Source organism: Triturus cristatus, chromosome 10, assembly GCF_964204655.1.
Source record: "Triturus cristatus chromosome 10, aTriCri1.1, whole genome shotgun sequence".
Lineage (NCBI taxonomy): Eukaryota > Metazoa > Chordata > Amphibia > Caudata > Salamandridae > Triturus > Triturus cristatus.
In genome coordinates this window covers 350,941,045-350,965,720 of record NC_140593.1, presented here as the reverse complement: position 1 = coordinate 350,965,720, position 24,676 = coordinate 350,941,045, and the positions used below count along the sequence as shown (strand labels likewise).

At 46.8% G+C, this 24,676-nt stretch overlaps 1 protein-coding gene across 3 annotated transcripts in view; it reads right to left on the bottom strand.

Annotated features, from left to right (window-relative positions):
* ULK4 (unc-51 like kinase 4) overlaps positions 1 to 24,676 on the bottom strand; it is a 1,725,799-nt gene that overhangs the window by 1,015,220 nt on the left and 685,903 nt on the right. For all 3 annotated transcript variants that reach the window (XM_085631567.1, XM_085631566.1, XM_085631568.1), the window contains 2 exons: positions 15,901 to 16,083; positions 7,738 to 7,865 (listed from right to left, as the gene is read on the bottom strand). In XM_085631567.1, coding sequence (XP_085487693.1) covers positions 7,738 to 7,865; positions 15,901 to 16,083 — 311 coding nt within the window. The remainder of the gene's footprint in view (positions 1 to 7,737; positions 7,866 to 15,900; positions 16,084 to 24,676) is intronic.

Sequence of the window (24,676 nt, the reverse complement as noted above, 5' to 3'; positions counted from 1 at the left end):
GGGAACAACCACAATGTGAGGGAGCCAAAGAGGGGACAGCCACTGCTTCTTCCGCCATCATGGCAGAGGATGAGGGCTTACACGTAGAGGGTCTGGAAAGGAATGAAGGGGAATTTATAGGTTTAGTTTGGGAAACTCTCAAGAAACTTCTCTCCCCCCTTGATCTTAGACTCTCACACATTGAGAATAACTTGCTTGAGATGGAAAAGAGCATTATTGCCCTGGCCACTCTCGGCCTGAGAAGTCTAGAAAATCAGGGCTTTCCTGTAGTTGACCCACCACCTCAAGTCCTAATTTCACAAGCCCCGCAACCCCCCCCTCCAGTACCAGCTTTTGTACGGCCGGTTCCCAAACCGCGGACCGTGGGTGTGGATCATATTACCACCGCCCCCAAACTTAAGGCTCCCAAGCGCCCCACCCCTCAACCATCAGTCAAACCTAATGTAGGCGTCCCACATAGACCACCTCCCAGTGAAGTGGCGTACCAACCAACCCAGGGCCCTCCTGTTAAGAACAATTTTAGAGGGGGCTATAACTATCTCCCTCCAGAGGCCAATGATTATGTGATTGTGTTGACGGGTGTCCCCCAGATTGGAAACGGACAATACGAGAACCACTGGTCTCTGAAGAATAAGATAATGCATTGGCTTAATGTGAATAGACCAATTCCCAATGGCCGGAGAAGTAGAGTCCTGATGGTACGTAGAATCCCCTGGGTGGGTCCCACAAGGAAAACCAGTTCCGGGGACTGTATAGTGGTGACCTTTGAGGACCCTCACATGGCACACCACATCTGTTCTTGGCCCATTGGTGAAGGTTCTCTTGTTATACCTAGGCCATTGTCCTTCTTTTATCCACCACGCCCTAGACATACACGGGAAGAGGACTGGTCATTAGTACACCAACATACTTGGAGAAGTCATCCTAATATCCACCAAGATTTCCCCTTAAACTGGAATGGCATCCCAACCTCGAATAGGTTTGGTGGTCTTGAGGAGGTAGATTGACTCCCAAGGCAATCTGCTCTCCAAGCACCTTCACCACAGGTCCTAGGGCTCACAGAATCTTTTCCTGTGTTGATTGAACCTTCTGCTGTTAGCTCCCTAGGCCCAGAGGGAATGCCATTTGCTTTACCTACAGAGGGGGGATTGAACACGTCATGCACTTTAGGCTCCCAAGTCGTAGTGGAACGACTGGACTCTCCTCGTATGATTCCCTTGCCACCTACTCAGAATGTCCCAACAGATAGAAAGTTGACCGATGCAGCAATGGCTCCCTACCATCACCAGATTGAGCCACTGCATAGGTTAAATAGAACAGCTGCGGGGGTAGCAGGACCTGTGCTCAATCTGGCTATACCTGTTAACCCTTCAAGGCAGATTACCCCAGCCGAACCCTTGTTAAAGATCATAAGTTGGAATGTGGCAGGGCTTGCCCGCAACTTTGAAATTCCCGAATGGAACGCCTTTTTGGACCCTTATAACATCTGTCTCTTGCAGGAAACCTGGTGCCTAGAACCCAGGCACAGAGTAGGCTTCACGACCTACTTCGTCCCAGCTTCCCAACAACATGGATGCAAAGGTCGCCCGTCTGGTGGCCTTCTTATATGGGTCAATATCGCACTAGGTTTAAGTGTAAGCCAAAAGTCCACTCATTCTCCTGACCTTCAGAGGATAACTATACTATGCCCAGGGGGAAGGAAGTTAGAAGTTTTTAACCTCTATCTAAGGGGGGCCAGGGGTGGGGCATCATCTCTATCCTCTACAGGTTTAAACAGTGATCTAGCCGCCTGCAGCATTGATTCTTACGTTCTTCTTGCAGGCGACTTCAACTGCTGCTTTGAACCATTGGCTAGGGAGGACATTCTGGACACTTGGGATGAGGACACAAGGAGAGGTATCCCCACCCTGACCCTAGACCCGATTCCTAAATGGACGCAGAGTGCGATAGACATCAATGCACTCTGCTTGGAACACGACCTAAAACCAACTAATAGACGATCCAAATCGGATCCTATGGGTGCACATACCTACAACAGGATGGGACATACCTCCAGAATAGACTATATCATGCTGAATTACAATCTGTGGTCATTCCACTATGACATGGAGGTTATAGCGTCTTGTGATAGTGACCACAATCCTCTCTCTCTAACCCTGACTCCGCCTTGGCAGGTCGGGAACCTAGCCAAGTTTCCCCACAAGTGGAAAACCTCCCATGAACTTGTACCTTCAAACTGTGGCAGGCGCCTAAAGTGGGCTAAAGCAGCGGCGGATGAGGAAAGGATGGCTCAGGCAGGGACCATCATGTTAGCGGTGGGGTCGCGCCTCGATTCCACCAGCCAAATTGTTTTACCGATATTCACAGAAACCATTGTGGCATTAAGCGATCTGTTTATTATATCCCAAACCAGTGCGAGGGTTGCTGTGAAAGGTGCTTCTAGGGCAAGAGATAAGTGGTATTCCTCCAAATGTCGGGTTGCTAAGGGGGAACTCATTTCCGCAGTGAAAAGCAAGGATCCAGGCAATATCAGACTTGCGAGGAAACTTTACAAAAAAGTTGTAGCTGAGGCTAAGGAGGCTCATGAATACAGTTTTTGGCGGGATCTAGTGGAGGCAAGTACCAGGAAAGATTCCAAGGGGTTTTGGGATCTGTTGAGAGCCAGGGACAAACCTCTTGATCTTCAGTTTACCTGTAATATCCCTGGTGATGTCTGGTTTGCCCACTTTTCCAAACTGTATTCTGTTCCACGGGGGGCTCCCCAACTTAGCATGGGTCTTCTTGCCAGTTTTCCAGCCGAGATTTCCTTTAACGACTGCCCCTTCAGCACTGAGGAAGTTGAAAGGGCAATCAGCTGTATTGTATCTAATAAGGCTGCAGGTCCCGATGGAATTCCGGGTGACCTGTTGAAGAAATACCCATCACTGTGGAGTAGACTAATTGCCTCACTCTTGAATGAGGCTCTGCTGGGAGGTTCTCTCCCTGACTCATGGAGGGGCGCTGAGGTCGTCCCTATTTTTAAGAAAGGCTGCCGGGACGACCCAGCTAACTATCGCCCTATTAGTCTGCTTGACTCAACACAAAAGGTTGCGGGCAAAGTGGTACTAGGTAGGATCTTACAGTGGGCCGAAGAAAACCAGGTTCTGTCAGATTTCCAGGCAGGTTTTAGAACAGGGATATGCACCTTCGAGCAGACATTTCGCCTTCTAATGATATATTGGAAAGTGGTTGTGCTGGGTGGGGGCAGCTTGTATCTAGTCTTTATAGACTTGCGAACTGCCTTCGACCTGGTCCCACGAGCCCAATTGTGGAATGTCCTCGATAGGTTGGGCATACCCCCTTACTTGTTGGCTTTGCTCATAAAGTTTCATGAAAGCAACTTTGCTCAGATTAGATGGGATACCCAGGGGGAAAAAACATCTCGTATTCCCGTAGATAGGGGCGTCCGCCAGGGGTGTGTGCTTGCCCCCACTCTGTTTTCTGTCTATGTTAACGGAGTGGTGGAGCATCTGCTTCAACATCCGTCAGATGCACCATCCCTGGCTGGCAGGAAAGTTCCTACGCTCCTATTTGCGGATGATACCCTCCTAATTTCAAAATCACCAGCAGGTATCCAAAAGTTGCTTTCTAGTTTCAAGGCCTTCTGTGACATCAAGGGCCTGTCCATAAATATAAGCAAGACCAAATTCCTTGTTCTTAACCCCCCCAGGAAATCTGTTGTCCCTCCTGTTTTAGACTCTGTTCCACTCGAAAAAGTCAAAGAATTTGACTACCTAGGCATTCGACTCTGTGACAATATGAGTTGGAAGGGGCACCACCAAAAAGTGTTTCTGACCCATAAGAGGGTTGCAGTGGCCCTGCTTAAAGAACATCGTGCCTCATCCTTAAAACCTATTGGGGCACTACTAGACATTTACAGGGCAAGGGTGGTGAGTGCAGCATTGTATGGCGCGGAATTGTGGGGCATACAGAGAGTCGACATCTTAACCCACCTCGAAAACAACTTCCATAAAGATCTTATGAAGCTACCCCACAGTACCCCTACAATCCCCCTCTTGCTAGATGCGGGTACACGCCCAATTTGCGAGCAAGCTAGGCTACGCCCCCTTTTATTATGGGCCAGGATATGGAACGTCCCTGAACTGAGTAGCTATGCAGATGCCCTAAGCGAACTTTTATCCCTATCAGGCTGGCATAAGGTAACCTGGCTCAGGGAGGTTAAGCAACTTCTTTATGAGTTGGGTTTAGGAGACGCTTGGGTCAACAGAACATCACCTTCAAAACAAATGCTAAAGAAGGCTTATTGGTTTTGGGTGGATAACGAGAGATTGTGCAACCCTAAACATTGTAGATCTGTTGCCCAGTTCCTGCTAGTTAAGGAGCTCCCCCTTAGAGAACCTTATCTGGTTTTAATACATAACTCGGGCGACAGAGCATTGTACTTTAAATTTAGGGTGGGTGTACTTCCCTTAGGATTGTTAACTTCCACCTGGAAACCTCCATTTCAAACTATACCTTATTGCCCCTTCTGTGACTCAAGAGTTGAGTCCATAGCTCATCTGTTGTTTGAGTGCCATGCTTATGCTGTGCCTAGGTTGAGATGGCTGAAGCCCCTATGTAGGAGTCTGGGCACAAGATCACATTTGGAAGCCTTACGCATATTGCGTTCAGATGCCCGTCCCTTTTTTGCCTGCTGTATGGCTAAATTTCTGGGCTGGGCTTGGAGGATAAGAACTGCAAAGAAACAGTTGATACAGTAATGTGCTTCGGCCTGTACTGGCTCTTAAAATTTGGCTACCATTTTACTTTTTTTTAAATGCCACTGTTGATTCTGTAGGCTTTTATACTGTGCTTTGTTAAACTGTTTTTTTTTTTCTATTGATGTAATGTATTGCTTTTATGATATGTTTTTATATCGAAATAAAGCTTCAATCAATCAATCAATCATAAAATTGCCATTGATAAGTTAGGAGTCTGTCTCCCTAAACAATTATTTTATTAGGTCCTCCCACACCATGGAGAGGATTTGTCCTGTAGCAGCTTTATGTACAGGCATTCTCTTAGACAGAATATTCTTCAATGACAGAAAAAAGCACCCTCCTTCTATCCCTGTGTGACTGTTATTTGAGTGACTGGGGTGCCAAACCATCGATAGGTTGACAGAATCAACCAGCATTCTTTCCAAATGCCCTTGAGGAGGTGGAACTAAACCCTGGGATTTGGAGAAGGGAGACTCTAATTAACCAGTCAAAACCCAGCAGAGGGCCATTGCCCAAGACTTGCCACTCAGAATCAGCAGTTAAACAAAAGCACAAGAAACTACCAGTGGACATTCCCTCTGATGCACAGACACAATTGTATTCCATTGCTGATGCTAGGAACTAAGATGCCATCACGGCCCTCCAACTGTAACCACAGCACATGCAGATAATAGGACAAATGGAGGTGTGCTGAAGGGGTCCATCACCCTAGTATTACATGCATGCAACTAGCCCAGAGACTGGTCTGCTGATATTTTAAAGGGCGTATAGCGAAACCTTGATGTGCATCGAATCATGCAAGGAAACCTGACCATTGTTAGAGACAGGAACCGTGGTCACCCAGTGATATGACAACATTCACCAAATTGGCTATAGATGATGGACCACTGGAATCAAATGCAGAGGTACCTCATGTGCCATAACGATAAGAAAGACCAGGAGCATCATCCCTGCAGTGCCCACAATCTCAAAGCACTGGTACACCTTGCCTTCTGTGCAGTAGCCATGGCATAGTAACTAAGAAGACATGGAGTCTTCCCAAGCCACAGAGCATTCATGAGCGAAGTGTTTTCTTCCGGACCCAAATCATGATCCCCATGCCAGGTGAACTTTTGGCAGAAATGCTAGGTCAATGAGTGGAGAAAAAGGAGACTGAGATACAACATTAAAAATGTATCCCTTAAGTTGAAACAACATATCTTGTAATGTGTTGAATAAGATTACCCTAGCTTGCCTCTCCTCCGAGATGCAAAATTAGCAAGAGACAAATGTATATCCTACTGCCAAATGAATTGTGATGATATGCACTGCCTTTTTGTTGTATAACCCAATAGAAATATTTAAAAAAGAAAAAGCTGAAACAAAATATCCTGGGTATTTTTAGGCCTAGTATGGTTTTCTGTGGCACATCACAGCTGCTATTTATGCACCCTTTATGGTGCAAAGTATGCTTCTTGTGGCACAAAATGAAATATGTTTTTGGGTGTCATTACTGTGTTCCATCATGGAAGCCAGAAAGGATTCATGCTGACTGTATTTCATTGTAATCCCATCCCGTCATACAAGGAATTCATGACAACTGTTGAAAGCATAGAAAAATTGCATGTTGAAACAACCACTCTCAGGACCTGTAGAATATAACAGGTAGAAGCAAAAACATAAAGGGGAAGATACTAACTAGCACAAGCAGGTACAATTGTCTTCCACGTACCCCACCATTTTTGCCAGGAGGGTAAAGAAGCATAACATAAGAAGTATGCATCCCATGACCCATTAGGGAACGGCACAAAAAACATACACACTCTTCTAGTAAACTCCCAAAACACCCAATCAGACATACCGAGTGAACCTTAAGAGTTGTCATTACCGCCTGCATCGCCTCTCCTGTAGTGGAGCAAGGGTGGGGATGAAGACTAAGTCAGAATATCATATAGGAATATTGTTTAATCGTTTTGCTTGAAACCATTATTTCACAGCAGCGTGATCGGAACTGCCTACTCTTGGGCCTTTCCTATTTGAACCTGAAAATTGAAAGTTATACAGAAGTGCAAACATGCGCAATGGAATCTAAGTGGTCAAACTACTGGTGTGATCACGACAGTGGAAATATCTGCAAGACAACCTCCTTCCAAGTATGCATCCCATACTGAGTTAAGAAAAAACTACTTTCCCAAGATGACTCCATAGCTATTCAAATGGTATTGAAGTCAGAAACATTCCCACATAGGCCATAATTACGCGAATCTGGGATACTCCCACATGCCTGTTAACAGGAGTTACCAGCTGAATCAAGATAAGTTGTATGGATACAGCACATTCCTGATTTTTTTCCCCCGGCACTTATTCCAACAGGGAAAAATCAGGTAGATTTGCACTGGGAGAAAAACTGAAATTGAGGAGAAGTTTCCAGGACCTGGAGCAGAAACAATGATGTCTATGTATATTCCACAATCATAACAATCAAATTGTAAATACTGCATCTAGAAATCACAACACCTCTTGGTATTGGGCTTTCCTAGTGCGGTATTTCCATATCAGGACCTCCATGAATCCCGAAAGGAAAGACTTAGGATCCAGGTTTGTTGTAAGTCTCACCTAACGCATGCTATCTGGTCTGGAAGCACGGTTGATGAAATCTGTATTCAAGTTGGGCCGTTTCTGATAGGAGATTGCCCACTCTTTGCCTCTAAGCTAGCTGTGTCTGTAGTCCATTAGCTTTGCTTCAGTGTGAAGGAATATAACTGGATTTCTGGCAATTACTCATCTACAAAGTTTAAACAAATCTTAGACTTTAACTTTTAATATATATGTTTCTTTCCAAATGATCAGCAGAGGGTATGGTGTTCAGATTATTAATTAAGCTGGATTTAAGTTCATTCATGAGCATCATTTATGCAGTTCAACAGAGCCTACAAAACTATGACTTTAAACACAATTGAAAATGAAATACAATTATGATAAACCATTGACACAATACCTTGATTGACAGTATTGAAGTAACATCTCTTTGTTGTGAGTTAGAATCTGAAGTAGGACCAGAAATGTTTTGGCTCTAATCACCGTTGAGGGGCTTTCCAATAGCCGGATAACTTTAATAACAAAATCCTTTAATACAAGAAAAGAAGAAAACGCATAATTGGTACAATACTCCACATTGAAACCTCCTTTTTTCACAGAGCCATATCGGAGTTCTCCGCTGTCCCCATGGAATGGACATACTGGATGAAAAAATCAAGGAGAGCACCAGTCAAGGCAGAAGGAGAATGGTGTGGGTAGATCAGGCATGTGGGGAACCAGGAAACTAGGGAACTGGTCACAAGGAGACGGAGACAATTGGAGGGCCAGGTACAGATAGGAAGTAGATGATGGTGGAGATGAACAAGTAAGCAAGCACGCACGCAGAGTATTAAGGAGCCGGGAGAAGGGGGTGTGAAGAATAGCCATGCATTATTGGGTAAGGGAGTGTTAGCCTTGCAGGAAATGGCTGAAAAGTATGAATGGCTGTATTACACTGCACTGTAACTGCATCCATCAGACAATGCAGGGAGTGGAGGAGGAAGGTTCGGGCTGAATGTAAACAGGCAAATTACATTGTTTTGAAGGAAGTCCTTGTCAATGTCATACATGAGGACTCTGAAAGAGTAATTAGGCATGTTTTAAATTATTTGAAATCACCTCTTGCTCAGGTGTATGTCTTTCCTTAGGTGCTGTCATGTGGAATGTAAATAAAAAAAGTGATGAATGGAATGTTTGAGTTATTTCCACTGGTAATTACACAGGGCTACATCCCAGTCCATCATTTTGTTGCTGTCTCGGTCCCCTCCTGAGCCCTCTCTGTCACGACCCCTGCTTGCGTACCCTGCGTAGTGGTCTGGCGTGCAGGGCTCATGTTGCTTTATTCATATTATGCTTTATGGCATGCTATGATATTATGACTGATGTTTACCCAGCATCCTCATGACCGATGTTCCCTCAGCACCCTCATATCTGATGTTCCCCCAGCACCTTCATAACTGATGTTTCCCCAACATTCTCATGACTGCTTTTATCCCACCATCCTCATGACCGATGTACCCACGGCACATTTATAACTGATGCTCCCCAAGCACCCTCATGACCAATGCTTCCTCGGCACCCGTAATTCCATTGTGCTTGATTCCCTGCAATCATTCACCCAAATCCCATGAAGCAATGGATCAACTGCTCAGGATGTTGTGGTCGCCTTGGTGTGGTTTTCCATGGAATCCCTGCAAGCTTCCTCCAGAATCTTGTGAGCCAATGGTAAGCCTTGCTTTTGCTGTTACTGGGGCCTTGGTGTTGTTTTCCATTATGCACGTTAGAGCGAAAACAATACATGTGTTTCCTGTTATTTGGTTCCGATCAACAAGTTGCACCTTCTCATTTTGTAGGGTCACAGAGAGTGTATTACCACAACTTTTCTCTAAGGTTTGAAAAACTTCCAGACGGACATATGCCCATGTGATCTAGCTACATCCATTGAGCCTTCAAGAGGATATATAAAACCCACCCAAACCCGAATTGTGGCTTGGCCTCGTTACCTGAGGAACATGCTTCACCCTTTCTACTCACCTGAAGAATCCTGTCGGAGCCAAGATGCTCTCCAGTCTCTTTCAAGTCCACCCAAACCAGTAGTTCCCATGGCACCAGCTCCCTTGATGTCTTCCTCCTCGCACCCTCCTGTACAGTTACTCCAGACCCCCGAAACTCCCTGGGTCAAAGCCTCGAACTCTTCTTTGAACTTCAGTCAAGTGGAAGAACTAGGCTAAGTACTTGATATCAGGTTAGGGTGCACTAAACCGCCTATAGTAGTGAACAGGATGAGTACCTCAGTCTTCAAGGACTATAGACTTTTCCTCCATGTTCTTTCTGTGATTTACTCCAGCGATTCTTGCGTGATTATACCCTGGACCCTTCCTACAACCTTGATGCTAGAACTGTCACTGCACAAGGAATGTATACTTTAGTTTTGTGTTTCTCTGATGAACAGTAGGGCCAAGAGAAAGCCCTTCAGAGTCTTTGACATATGCATCAACCTTGCACCACACCCTGTGTTCCAACTGTATCCTTAGGAGTGTAACTCCAACCTTTGCTCAGAGTGTACCCTTGGGAGTGCAAGTAACTCCAACCTTTGCTCAGAGTGTATCCTTCGGAATGCAAGGAACTTTAACCTATGTTCCGAGTTTATTCTTGGGAATGCCAAAAACTCCAATTTGTATTTCAGGTTTATTCCTAGGAGTGCAACACTCCAATCTGTAATTTTGGTTATTCCGCTCTCATGCCGAGCTGCTGCTGAAACCTGTAAGTTTATGTCACTGACGTTACTGCATGTTCATTGTATGTAGAGACCTTTTAGTGTACTGATGGTAACTGCCTCCTTTTGTTATTTCCAGTGCATTGCGCCATTGCAAAGCCAGTAGTTCTGGTCCAGTGCATATCTGCCTCACAAACATAGATGGTCTCAGAAGTGACAACTCCTGTTACACAGTGTCGCACAGCCGCTGAGCAGATTCAGTACTGCAAGTCTCTCTTTTCTTATTTTATCCCAACCCCTGTTCCCCCAAGGTGGACAGTGTGATATCTAAGGTTTCAGTTCTTTGATTTGCATTGTCCCCACGGGGGATAGGAGGTACAGCATAGGTTCCAGTGTAGTCTCCATGGTTGGGACCAGGTGAATGCATGACAGAAAGCCAAGACTTACATGCCTCCACTGTCCGGAAGACATGGATGACTTGAGCCACGTTCAGGACCTGGCTCAGGCCCTGCCTGAGGACACCCCCAGTGTTTTGGACTTAGCAAGGGCTTGAGGGGATGTACAGCATAAAGTTCAGTTCTTGCAGCAGGAAAATCAGTCGCTTAAGGACGAACTGGTAAGGTGCCATCCCCCCTCCCCCCCCCTCCCCTTCCTGACAATGGTCATTTGAACTGGGGCGGTTCCCTAGAGCACATGTCCTGTTCCACAACTCCCACACCTTAGCAATTTTGGAAATCTAACAAGCACCCCTGCTACTGGAAACGCTAATCCTGTTCATGTCACAGTTACCACTCCAGACCCAGTGCCTTTAGCCCTGCTCAAATGATTTTTTGGGCATAGTCACAATTTTGAAGCATTTTGGAATCAGTGCCAGTTAGTTTCTTTGTAAACCAGGAGCCTTTCCCTCTGATACTGCTAGAATAGCCTTTATAATATCTTATCTTGGGTGTACTGCTGCTGGTTTAGCTTTTCCACTCATTGAAAATAGCGACCCGGTAGTACATGATTTTGGAAGGATTAAAGAGGTGTCATCTCTTTGCTAGGCACACTTTTGTCCAGACCAGTGAAAAGGAGTTGCTAAACCTCTACCAGGACAGTAAAGACCTCTTTACCTACATTACAGCTTTTTGTAAGCTAGTTATAGAAACCCACTGGCAAGAAGAGAATAGGACTTCCCTCTTTTATAGGGGGTGAAGGGATGACTCAAAGGATTCCCCGTCGCACATTGTAGATTTACCCTCAGATTGTTCAGAGTTAATTAATTTAGTTTAGGAATTAGATAGGCTAGCGCCTTGACTTCTGACATGATGCTAAAAAAAGAGTGACCAGTTGACATAGGAGTCACTCAGTTGTGGTTCTTGAACCAACCCCCATTTACCTAGCTAATACCTCACATAAAATGACACAACATTTAACAATACAAGTCACCCTTATCATTGCACACCAACAGAGGCAAGTTTTATCCATGCTTGTAGATTCCTGTGCACTGGAAATTTCGTAGATCTAGCTTTGGCCAGTACTTTACATATTCCACAGGTTAGAAAAAGTGAACCAGAGCCGTTTAGAGCCATAGATGGCTCCGAACTCTCTTCTGGGATTATTGCATACCAAACTACTCCGCTATCCTTAGTGTGTGAGAAAGGGCATACTGAGACCTTGACCTTTGACCTCATTGACACACCTAGCTTTGGAGCTATTTTAGGACTCCCCGGGCTTCAGTAGCACAATCCTGCCATTGACTGGTCCCTCCATCTAGTCACCTTGGTATCCCGTTATTGTCAGATGCATTGCTATAATGACGGTCCCTCGGAGCTTGTGACAGAACATTCTCTTTTTGCCAAATTGAATAGAAAGAAGGTACCTTTTGAGTGGTCCCAGAAGGCCAATGATGCCTTTCACTTAGTTAAGGAGAGATGCACCAAAGGTCCCAGCACTCAGACAGCCCCACAGTCCCCATGAAGTCTTTTCTTGTGGAGGCGGATGCCTCCCAGGTAGCTGTAGGTGGTATATTATCACAACAATAACAGAACACACGCACCCAGTTCCCCATTTTATCAAAATATTATTGCAGACAGAGCAGAATTACTCAGCTACCAAACGAGTGTTATTGGCCATTAAATCATGCTTTCAAGAATGACACCACTAAATTCAGCCAGGCACACAACACATTAGGGTCGATCTCCTAGCTAGATGGGGTTACACAAATCAGGACTTTCTAGGACAGACACCACAGAACATTGTGAACTCAAAGCACTTTGTAGGTCTCTGCGACCTGGAGTCCTACTTGGATAGAGTTAGGGAGAGTATGAGTCAAGAAGAAATGGCCTCTTGGGTGTCTGAAGAGGGTATTCATGTGCACAATGAGCTTCATTACCATGGTACCACTTTATATGTACCCAAGAAAGATTTAACAAACGCAGGTTCACCCAGAAGGGTATCTTGGAACTGAATAACAGATGTTTATTGTTACCAAACTCAATGGTACTCATTTTATCGGCCTCAGAAGAATGAAAGGCTGAGTGGATCAGCCGGGATTTAAACCTGTGACCCTGAGGTCAAGCACAGGCCCCTATGGTGGACGTAATAGGACCCACTAAGCCACCAGACTCGGCTATTAAGACAGGAAGTCTTAATCTGGTGTAATGACATTCCATTAGCAGGCCATCCAAAAGACAAGCAAACTGTAAGCAATGGGGGGACGATAAATCAAGGCTCCTGAAAAAGTGTGCAACATCTTAATGGAAAACACTTGTCCCTCTGCCTCAGCCATATCCTCTAAATTCCTAAAACTGTACTGAAAATATGAACGCTAAATTACTGCAAACACCTTCTATTTTATGTGCAAGACCGCGTAACCACCTCAGTATGGCTTGGGCAACGTCCGGACCGGAGGACGCCACTAGCCAGGTTTCAGTGATAAATAATACATTCCAATAGGACACAAACCATATGTAAACCCGATCTAGAACCACTTAATCTTTCAGATTTCCTCATGACCCATCCTCAGTCACAAGAGGAGCTGCACATGGGTAAAGAAGACGGCCATGCTGCAAGACAAATTTCATCACATACATTATGGAGCATGTAAAGTCAGGAGAAAAACAATGCCAGTTCAGGTAAAACAACTGCAAAAAGTCATGAAACATGGTTTCAATACTCAATTTCATGGCACAGAAACTACAATCTGAGAAAATACTGTCAATTATTGTGCGATATGTAATAGGGTTACTTGACCTTATTGTAAAAGTGTTGGAGATGGCAGTTTTTGCAGGGTTATCCCAAAACTTTTTGCTTGTTCCTCCTATTTGTTCCTGACCTGCTGTTGTTGGTTTTAGGACTACGGGCACTTTACCACTGCTAATCAGTGCTAATGTGCATATGCTCTCTGTAAATTGTGTTATGGATTGGTGTTTGCATGATTGGCATATTTGAATTACCTGTCAGTCCCTAGTAAAGTGCACTGAGTGTGCCAGGGCCTGTAAATCAAATGCTGCTAGTGGGCTGCAGCACTGGATTGTGCCACCCACACAAGCAGCCTGTAAATGTAACTCTGACCTGCCATTGCAGAGCCTGTGTGCAGTCTGGGACTGCCATGTCGACTTGGCAAGTTTACCCAATTGCCAGGCCCTAACCTTCCCTTTTCTTAGATGTCAGTCACCCCTAAGATAGGCCCAAGGTACGCCTGTGGGCAGGGTGCAGTGTATGTAAAAGGTAGGACATGCCCCGGTGAGTGTGGCATGTCCTGATAGTGAATTACTGCCACTTTCATTTTTCACTATTGCAAGGATACCTATTCCCATAGGACAGAATGGGGAGTTTGTTTATAACATCTTATAAACATAACTGGCCCTGGGAACAATGTAGAAAAATAAAGTTTAGAATGCCTGAACTCAAAATCTAAGGATGCATCTTTTAGTAAAGGTGATTTTTACATTCTGTGTTTGAAAATACCACTTTTAGAAAGTAGGTATTTTCTTGCTTAGCCATCCTGTGTGCTCTGCAATGTGTATTGGCTGTCTGGCTTTGGAGTGACAGGGGCAGGGGAGGAGCAGTGGCTCCAGAGAGTCTAGATGGGTCAGGGATGGTCTGAATAGACCTGGGTTGCATTCAGATTAGTGGAAGGAGTTGTCACTAGCACCTGAATAGGCCCGGTCTGCAAATAGAGTGGTCTGAGGAGATTTCACTTGCACCTGAATAGGTCCTGTCTGCCTTGGACAATGCTGTCTCCGCCTCCTGCTGGGAAGCTGGGCCAGACAGGACCAAACTGGTTTGGACTAAGCAAAGACACTCTCTGCCTGAGAGATCGAAGGAATTTTGGGTATAAATACTGGGACCTAGACCCCAGAACTTTAGACCTCACTGGAATCAAGGAACCTGCCAAGAAGAAGAGCTGGAAGATCTGCTACGAGGAGTACTGCCCCTTTGCTGTGTTGTTGCATTGTTGGGATGGCCTGCAGTTGCTGCTTCTGCCTTGGGCAGCGAAAGGACTGGACTGAACTTTCTTTACTTGTGCTGAGTATCTCCAAGGGCCTGAAATCGAGCTGGTCTCCTGTTCGGAAGTCTCGGGGACTGCAAAGACTTCACCAACCTCTGTGTACTGCTCCTGGAGCCGCTGTTTCAGTTGCCAGAGAAGGGAACCGCAACCAACTCCGTCACTGACTCAGTCGTTGGCTCTGTGTCCTGAAGGCACCGCAGAGCGCACAGTCCGCATCTCGCACCGCAACCCTGGTCTCGCAGACGACCGCTGCCGCCGCCACCGAGCTGCTGCTTGCATCGTGACCTGTGGGCACCACAGTCCGCACCACCTCGCTTCACTTTGCCATCATAGTCTCACCGACGCTGTCGCTGATGCTGACTTGACACCTGTGACAGCATCGTGGTTGGGGCACCGCTCGTAAAGTTTCAAGACGCACCGCATCGTCCCATACAGCCGGCTGGGCCAACCGACCCTAGCTCCCAGCAACCGGCTCTGTCGCCTGCACCGCAACCTGCCAGAACCGCATCAAGCACCGTCTCGCCCTGCATCGTAAGCCTTGGTTTCACCGACCCCATCTGGACAATCGCCACCGAGCTGCAGCCTGGACCGCATCGAGAGGACACCGCGCCCAGCACCACTTCCATTTTTCAATGCAACCGCGACGGTTGCCACGACCGGCTCGTACCCCCATGTAAGCTGCAACAAGAAAGGTACTGTTACCGAGTCTGTGACGCTTTTGCTCACCAGTATTGACTCTGTTGTTTTCAGCATCGCGCTAGCCCCGGACAGAGCTACCGACTCGTATGAACAGTGTTTTTGAGGTATTTCTGCAGTTTGGAAGACATCTTGTAAAGTATCTATTTTTCAAGTACTGTATTGTGGATTCTTTATCGTTTTTGGTCTTGTTTTGAGTATATAAAAATATTGGATATTTTTCTAAACTGGTGTGGTGTCCTTTTGTAGTGCTTTCACTGTATTACTCTTGGTTATGTGCAAATGCTTTACACATTGCCTCTAAGATAAGCCTGACTGCTTGTGACAAGCTACCAACGGGGTGCGCAGGGGTTATTTTAGGAGTGTAACTCCCTTATCCTGACTAGAAGGAAGGGTCCCTACTTGGACAAAGGTGCAAACCATTGCCAACTAGAGACTCCCACTTCTAACAAAAAGGGATACAGAAAAGCTGAAGGGGCCCAAGTATGTCAATTTCAGGTGAAAGTGAACTTTGCTGCAGAAGGCCTCTTCCCTTACCATTCTCTAGATAACTAGGCGAAGAAATAAATGAAAAAAAAACTATGTGAACAGACTAGCTGTATCCCCTTACACCTTAAGCATGTTATGTTATTCATTTAATAGTGACACAAAGCAATGTTTATAGGAGACCATCAAACCTTTTCCTGAGTCAGTCTTTGGAGATGAATTCCTGAGGACAGCATGGCCGCGAACATAGTGAGCATGTACTGTTGAACTTTGCATATCCCAGCTGCCAATGAGTTTATCACTGCAGTGAGTCCCACTTTTTCAATCACACTCTGGAAAGCACTGGGGGAATGCCGCGTGATTCTGCACAACGCCTGTAAAACATTGGCAAAGGAGGGCTTAGAGAAAAACAGAGATTATGCTAAAATTCATTTTATAACTCAGAAGATATATATTTTCTGCATATCATCAAAGGACTCATGCACGCATTTAATTTAATTTCTTTTAACAGGTGGGAGGAAGTAGTGACTTAATTTAATTTTAATTATTTCCAGTTGCAGTCATAATCCTACTTGGTTCATGAATTGCAAAGATAAAACTGCTTTCCTTAATTTAAATGACTAAATGACTACAGTATATGCTCTGAGCCATCAAGAAAATGCCACAGCAGGAGACGATCAGAATTTTAATAAGAATTTAGTTTATAATGAGAGAAAAAACTTGCCGCACAAGACATACTATGCTCCACCATTCCAGCAAGAGCATATTTTATAAACAAATTAAACAACATTTATTTTCTTAAGTGAGCCTTCAAACCACAAGGCTTTAAAGTTGGTCATTTATTAGTTTAATGTATAAAATCATAGAAAAAAACAACTGAATTATTGCCTAACATTATCAGAAAACCATGGTGACCTGCACCCTGTGGTCCATTCCTTCTAGCGCACACGCCTTCTTTTAATATTAATGGTTATTAACTTCAATTAGCTCCAGCATCGCAACTTTGGGATCTGGCGACTAAATCGGAGCACTTTTATCCCAGGCAATATGTCCTTTATTTGCTTCCTCAATTAACGGTAGGTGTCTACCAAATTCTTGTTCATTCTGCAGGTTGGTGGATCTTTCTTCCAAACAAGTGCAGAGGCATCCCTTCACTCCTGTTTTTGTCTTTTATCATTATCAATATATTTTTTTTACAATTGATGAGGTTTTATTTTAGGTCTAAGTGTCTGGCTTCTTGGGAGCAAATGAGAGAGAGATTAAGAGTAACCTGGCTGAGGGGAGGAGTTGAAGCAATCAATACTGGAGAAGCAAAGAACACTGGTGAGACATTCCCTGTCAGGGTGAAGCACACTCTAAAGTAGGGGTTTAGGAAGGAGGAGGGGTAGTGCTGTGGATTCATGTAAATAAAGGTCACCAGAGGAACATGTTGTACGGCAAAGCTCCTGCGAGGACATGGCCTGGTCTTTTTGGGGGATCAGGTACTAATAGGCTTGTGGCTGCTCCTATGGGCAAGAAGAAAAAGTTACATACCTTTAGTAAAGACATTTCTGGTAAATACATAATCTTCTCAAGGTGCCCTCACCTTATGTATTATCCTTGCAGGTGTCAGACTGGCACAAAAAACTTTTCCTCAACAATATAATTCTAGTGCGCCAGCAAGCGGTTTCAACCTCCTCCAGCCATGAATACACTGGAGAATTAGGGCTGCTCAACTGCGTACTGGCTGCAGCTACAAAACTTTTCCTGTACCCCACCAAGGAGTGCAGAGAGCAACATAGAGAGTAATGACAGCGACAAGAATAGCACATTACATGTTTCCATACCTTTGTCACTTATTAGTCATTGCACTAAAACATGAGTGGAGGTGGGATATCATTGATGAGTCTTCAAGAAGATTATACATTCAACAGAAATACTGTTACCAAAGATAAATAACTTTTGTCTTCTGAAAGATACCCCACAGATTAGCCACCTATGAATCAGTCCCAAAGCGATACCTCTCTGAGAGATGGGCTTGAGTACTTACTGTTAGACAAGGGAGTCCTGCAACACAGCTCAGGCAAAGTCCCATTCACTGGGTGTCTGAGATGTGGGCAGTGGTGCATGGCAAAAAAATGCAAAGATAACCACATAGCCACGTGACATGTCAACAATTGGGAGAGAGCTGTAGAGCCAGGATGAAGCTCTCTCTGAAGTGTTGGTGGAGCAAGACGACATGCACAGATGACAGATTTTAACATACCGGATTTTCATGCATGCGTTTCATACCATTTCGAATATTTCGTTGACAGAACCACCCATTCACATGCACTATCTCTGCATGCTTTATAGCAGCTGTAGATACGTTACCTGGCTGACCAAGGTCCTTGACGAACTTTCCAGGTTCTCTTTGAATGCTTTGCGGGTCACGTGGGAAGCTGAAATCGATTGAGTATTCCATGACGAAGAATGGGGAAGAATACTGGCCAATCCGGCTACAGTCTATAGAAAGGCCAGCTTTAAACTTCAACAATACTCCACAGAACCTTTTTTTATCAAGCTAAAGTGAACTAAGTCTTTCCTGTAGGGAATGCTCAATGTCTCCGCTGTAGTTTGCCTGACACATACCAACTACATACGCACTGATCCTGCCCACCCTTGTCCCATACCTGATTTATAATCACCTGGCAATTAGCATAGATGATGGGCTGTGTTGCCTTACATAAATGGAAGTTCTGCGCCTTGGGTTCTTTTAAATGCACAAAGAAAAACAAGTTAGTGGTGCGTTGTTCAGGATTTTGTATTGCTTATTGCAAAATACGCTGTTACACGCCACTGGAGGGCTGCCTTCCCTCCACGTGTGTGCTTGGAGGCAGCCACTATTGGTTTGGGCCGAGGCAACCAGTAAAGCTCTGTAGAGGGAGGCCGTCTGCGCAAATATCCCTTATCTCAGGTTTGGGACGAGGTTTTGTGGCATTTCCAGTCTGAACTCCCCAAGGACATATCCCAACCATATAAGTGACCCCATCCTAGGAAAGCAAGTGTTAGACTCATCCATTGTTAAACACTGGAGTGCTTCCTCCTCAATTCAGATTGTTCCCCACAGATGCCTCCCCCATCGAGATTCTTTAGTTGCCAAGTCATGAAGTTCCCTTTCAGAAATACGGCAGCTAACAGCCAACAGCTATTCATTTGGTAATGTGAAACATAAATAGTGGTCTCCACCTATACATTCTTTTCAGGCTCACTGCATGTAACTATATACCATGGTTCTCTAGCTTTTGCCCATTCCTTGATATACTGTTGTCTGATGCCTGCTTTGTTTAACAGGTTTGTACTAATTTCTATCTGTTTGTTTGTGTATAAGCACCATGAAACACACAGCTAATGTAACCAGCATCTTTAAGACTCAATACATTGTAATGCAGATGTTGCTGTACAAGCCAAATAAACAGAAAGATCAATAAAGATTTTTTATTTAAGTGTGGTTATTAGAATTAACTCTTCTCGATCCGCCTATACTGGACATTTTAGAGAAGTGGAGTCCGTTCAAACACATACAACAGGCATTGAGACAAGCTGTACCCGAAAGCATCCCCAGGGTACCATGGAAGAAGTGAATGACTCAAAAATGAAGACACTTCCAGCTCCGAATCGTGGTGAAGAGATACACAAAAAGAACCCCAATCTGCAGATCACCACCTCTGTGACTACAGGGTGTAGTTCCCATTTGTGGCCCTCCGGTGAGGGATGACTGGGGAGCATTTGCCCTCACATTGAGGTATCATGAGAGATGACAGCATTGGTTCCACGACCCCATAGCATCCTGTCTGTTGATGCAACAGGCAGTGCTGCTCCTGTTGACAGAATTTGATTGCTGCACCTTGAGATGAAAGGTTGAAATGCCTTCATGGCAAGGCAGACCTCCCACATTTACCTGCAGATGTACTCCAATGCAGAACAAAGGCTCTGCACAATCATCTCACCCAAATTGTCACCTGAGCCAAACAAGAAGGCACCCATGACCGTGATACCTTAGGGCATACCTTGATATTCCAGTAAGATGATAGAAAAACCCAACAAAAAGCTAGAAGGGTCCATCCTCCAATGCAGATCTTGACGAAAAGAGTTGTAGATTGGCACCTTAGCCCTGAGACTCGGATAATGTTGGAGCCACCACTGCTATCTCAGCCACCTCTGAAGGCTTTTCATCCCCAATCTTGTGTGGTGGCACTAACAGGAAGCAAAAAATGATTAGGCCAAGCAGGCACAGGACCGGCAGAACCAGGATTCGATCCCTTGTCAGAAACATCCAAAATTATCTCCTGAATAAACACAATTCTCTATCACTACACTTAAAAAGGTTAGCCTCTGCCTTGGAGAAGTTAGTTTTTTGGGCATTGATGGTAAAGTAGAAGCTCTGGAGAAGATTAATTGTCTGTACCCCTTTCTTACAAAGACACCACCACAATGGGCTCTTGGTTCACCAGGGCAAGACCTTCTGTGTCTATAATTGAAGAAAGTGTGGACAACAGGTCCAGGTGGAAGGAGTGCAGTTCAGACAGAAGGAGGATTAAGAAGCATGCAGTACGGCCCTTGTGAATTAGCTGAATGACCCTGCAGTCTCCACTCTAGGTTAGGATAGTTTCTTGAAGAGGAACAAGTGTTCTCTTTCCTACGGCACTTTTTATGGTTTATAATTGAAGACTTTCTTGTGGTTGTATGTGGATATCTGGTGAACAATGAACCAGAATATTTTTTCAAGCACAGACAGGTATTATAAAAGGAAAAGGTACATATGATAAAAGGCCTCAGTAACAGGAGCGCATGATTAGTTGTCTTTCTGTTTGCTGTCGAACCCTTGCCATCTCTCTGCACTAAACCAGCAAACCAGCTATGCACTGTTAAGGACTCAGTGAAATAGATCATTGCATGACTTGACCTCCAGGGAATTCTCTTGTCTACTCTCAGAAGCAGGAACTCTTGTACTGTATTTTTCTGTCACTCCCCAATACACTTAACATGACAACACTCATCTGCATTGATGAGCAGATGTGAAAGAGTGAAAGCTGGTATGCCGCACAGCTGTACAACAGACTCTACTCCACTTTTTGACTGAGGCCTGTGGATTCTTCATATAAATGTATTGGACAGCCAGGAAGCAGGATACAAGAGAAAGGCCCAGAGGATAGTATTCAACTGACCCTTGATTCAAATGTCTATATAATAAATTGAAATCCAGAACATACAGCTATCCAATGACTGTCTAACCATTTATTTTATTTTATTTATTTTGACGGTTTTATATAGCGCGAACAAGACCCTTGCGTGTATCAGAGCGCTTTACAAGTCAAATGGAGAAAGCAAGGTGTAGCAAAGATATAGGTGAACAGCTATAAATAGCATATACCCTGTTCTCAGGCCAGGTCACTCCCCCACCGCGTCAGCGTCCCCCTTGCTGCCTCTGTGATTCCTGCTTTTTTTCCCGCCGTTTTCGTGCTTCCTGCTCCTGCCGCTGCCTCCCCTGCTGCCCGACCCCCGTGCCTGATTCGCCACTCGCTCCCCCTCCCAGCTGCTCCTCCCTCCCTCGCCCCCTTCTTAACTGAGGCCGCCACGCGGCCGTGCCTAAGGCAAGCCCGTCTGCGCCCTTCCGCGCCTGGACCACGCCCAGCGCCAGAGCCCCTGGACCCCGCGCTCGGCGCCAGACTCAGATACAACGCCAACTCCCTCCACGCACTCAATGCCGGCCGACACTACACCTGCTTCCAGGCCGCCCCGAAACGGACCCACGGACCCTTCTCCTGCCGCACCTGCAGCTTCACCTGCAACAGACCCACCAAACCTCCTAGAACTGGACCCAACCACCTCCGCTGCATCCTGCTCAACACCCGCTCCGCACGCAAACACGCCGTCGAGCTCTGGGACCTGCTCGACACCTTCGGCCCAGACGTGGCCTTCCTCACCGAGACCTGGTGGAACGACTCCTCGGCACCCGACATCGCCATAGCCATCCTGGACGGCTACAAGATCACCCGCAGGGACCGCGCCAATGGAATCGGAGGAGGAATAGCCATTGTCTACAAGTCCACCCTCAAGGTCACCACCCACGCAGACGACACCCTCAACATCGCCGAACACCTGCACTTCCGGATCCACACCGACCCCAACACCACCCTCAGAGGAACACTCATCTACAGACCCCCAGGACCCCGGGCTCAGTTCAGCGACTCCATCGCCGACCTCGCCAGCACCCACGCACTCGCCTCCACGGACTACATCCTCCTCGGGGACCTGAATTTCCACCTCGAGAACAACAACGACGCCAACTCCGCCACTCTGATCGAAAACCTCGCCAACCTCGGCCTCAGACAACTCGTCACCGCACCCACCCACGCCGCAGGTCACACGCTGGACGCCGTCTTCTCTGCAAGCACCCACATCGCCTTCGACCACCCCTCCGAACCTCACTGGACCGACCACCGCTGCATCCACTTCACCTTCAAAAAATCAACCACGCACCATCGCACCCAACAGCTGCCGCGCCGCTGCTGGAATAAAGTCACCGAAGACCAGCTGACCACCACCCTCGCCAAGAACCCACCTATCAACCCCACCTGCCCTGACGCCGCAGCCCGCAACCTCAGACAGTGGATCGACGACTGCGCCAACACCCTCGCCCCACTCAAGAGACCAACCAACAGCCACGCCAGCAGGAGAGCCACCTGGTTCACCGACGAGCTCCTGACCTCCAAACACGCCTGCCGTAAGCTGAAGAAGAAATGGCTCCACAAACGAACGCCAGAAAACCACGCAGCCCACAAGGACGCCACCCGCAGACATCACCACCTCATCAGACTAGCCAAGAGATCCTCCTTCAAAGACCGCCTGGATAACAACGCACACGACAGCAAAGAGCTCTTCTGCATCGTGAAAGAACTCTCCAATCCTGATGCCAGCGCCAACGACATCCCGCCCTCGCAAGAACTGTGCTACTCACTGGCCATCTTCTTCCACCGCAAGATCGCTGACATCCACGACAGCTTCAACTCCACGACCGCTCCTACGATGCACGACTCCACCCCCCCCCCCGCAATCACCAACAGCGCCAACCGCCTGACTTCCTGGGCCAACACCAACGACGACGAGACACGCAAGATCATGAACTCCATCCACTCAGGATCTCCGTCAGACCCTTGCCCACACCACATATTCAACAAAGCAGACGCAGCCATCGCACCCCAACTACGGAAGGTCATCAACATCTCCTTCGAAAGAGCGACATTTCCGGAAAGCTGGAAGCACGCCGAAATCAACGCCCTCCTCAAAAAGGCGGACCCCAAGGACCTCAAGAACTTCCGACCCATCTCCCTGCTCCCGTTCCCGGCAAAGGACATCGAGAAAATCGTCAACATTCAACTGACCCGCCACCTCGAAGACAACAACATCCTGATGAAACCACAGCACCGAGACAGCCCTCATCACCACCACAGACGACATCAGACGCCAACTGGACAACGGCGAAACATCAGCCCTCATCCTCCTGGACCTGTCAGCCGCATTCGACACAGTCTGCCACCGCACCCTAAAGACACGCCTCCAAGAAGCTGGAATCCAAGAGAAGGCCCTTGACTGGACCATGTCCTTCCTCTCCGGCAGAACCCAGAGCGTCCGCCTTCCACCTTTCCGGTCAGAAGCCACCGACATCATCTGCGGCGTCCCCCAGGGCTCATCCCTCAGCCCGACGCTGTTCAACATCTAAATGGCCCCCCTCGCACAAGTGGCCCGCCACCACAACATCATCTCCTACACCGACGACACCCAGCTCATCATCTCCCTCACCAAGGACCCCCACACCGCCAAAACCAACATTCACGAGGGCATGAAGGCCATCGCCGACTGGATGAGGAGCAGCCGTCTGAAACTGAACTCGGACAAGACGGAGGTCCTCATCCTCGGACCCACCCCCTCAGCCTGGGAAGACTCCTGGTGGCCGACCGCGCTAGGGACAGCACCGACACCATCCGACCACGCACGCAACCTAGGATTCATCCTCGACTCCTCCCTCTCCATGTCCAAGCGAGTCAACGCCGTCTCCTCCTCCTGCTACAACACCCTACGCTTGCTCCACTGGATCTACAAATGGATCCCGACCGAAACAAGAGGAACAGTGACACAGTTCCTCGTCAGCAGCAGGCTGGACTACGGCAACGCACTCTACGCAGGAATCCCAGCCAAACACCAACAGCGGCTACAACGCATCCAAAACGCCTCCGCCCGACTGATCGCCAACGCCCCCCGCCGCAGCCACATCACCCCCCTCCTGAGAGACCTGCACTGGCTCCCCATCAACAAGAGGATCACCTTCAAGCTCCTCACCCACGCACACAAAGCACTCCACAACGCTGGACCAGCCTACCTGAACAGCAGACTCAGCTTCTACACCCCCACCCGCCAGCTTCGCTCCATCAGCCTCGCCCTCGCAGATGTCCCTTGCATCCAACATACGACTGCCGGCGGCAGATCCTTCTCTTACCTCGCCGCCAAGACCTGGAACACCCTCCCTACCCACCTACGACAGACCCAAGACCTACTCGCCTTCAGAACACTCCTCAAGACCTGGCTGTAGCAGCATCACCCCCCCCCCCCCCCCCAGCACCTTGAGACCCTCACGGGTAAGTAGCGCGCTTTACAAGTACCCTGATTGATTGATTGATTGATTGATTGATTGATATACAAGTACACATCAGCTATCGTGAAGACAAAATGACAGCTATTGAGCACAAAGACATAGATAGTTATAATATACAGTAAAGCTAGCAATAGGCCAGAGTTCACGTGAATTTAGCCATGAAGATCGCTTTCACTTCTTTCTTATTTCATTATTAGAACATTGAAATGTTGGGAGCTCCACTGAAAACAATGGAGTGCTCCAGGGTTCTAATGGCCTGTAGAAGCCCGGAGCTCCAAAATTCCAATGTTGACATT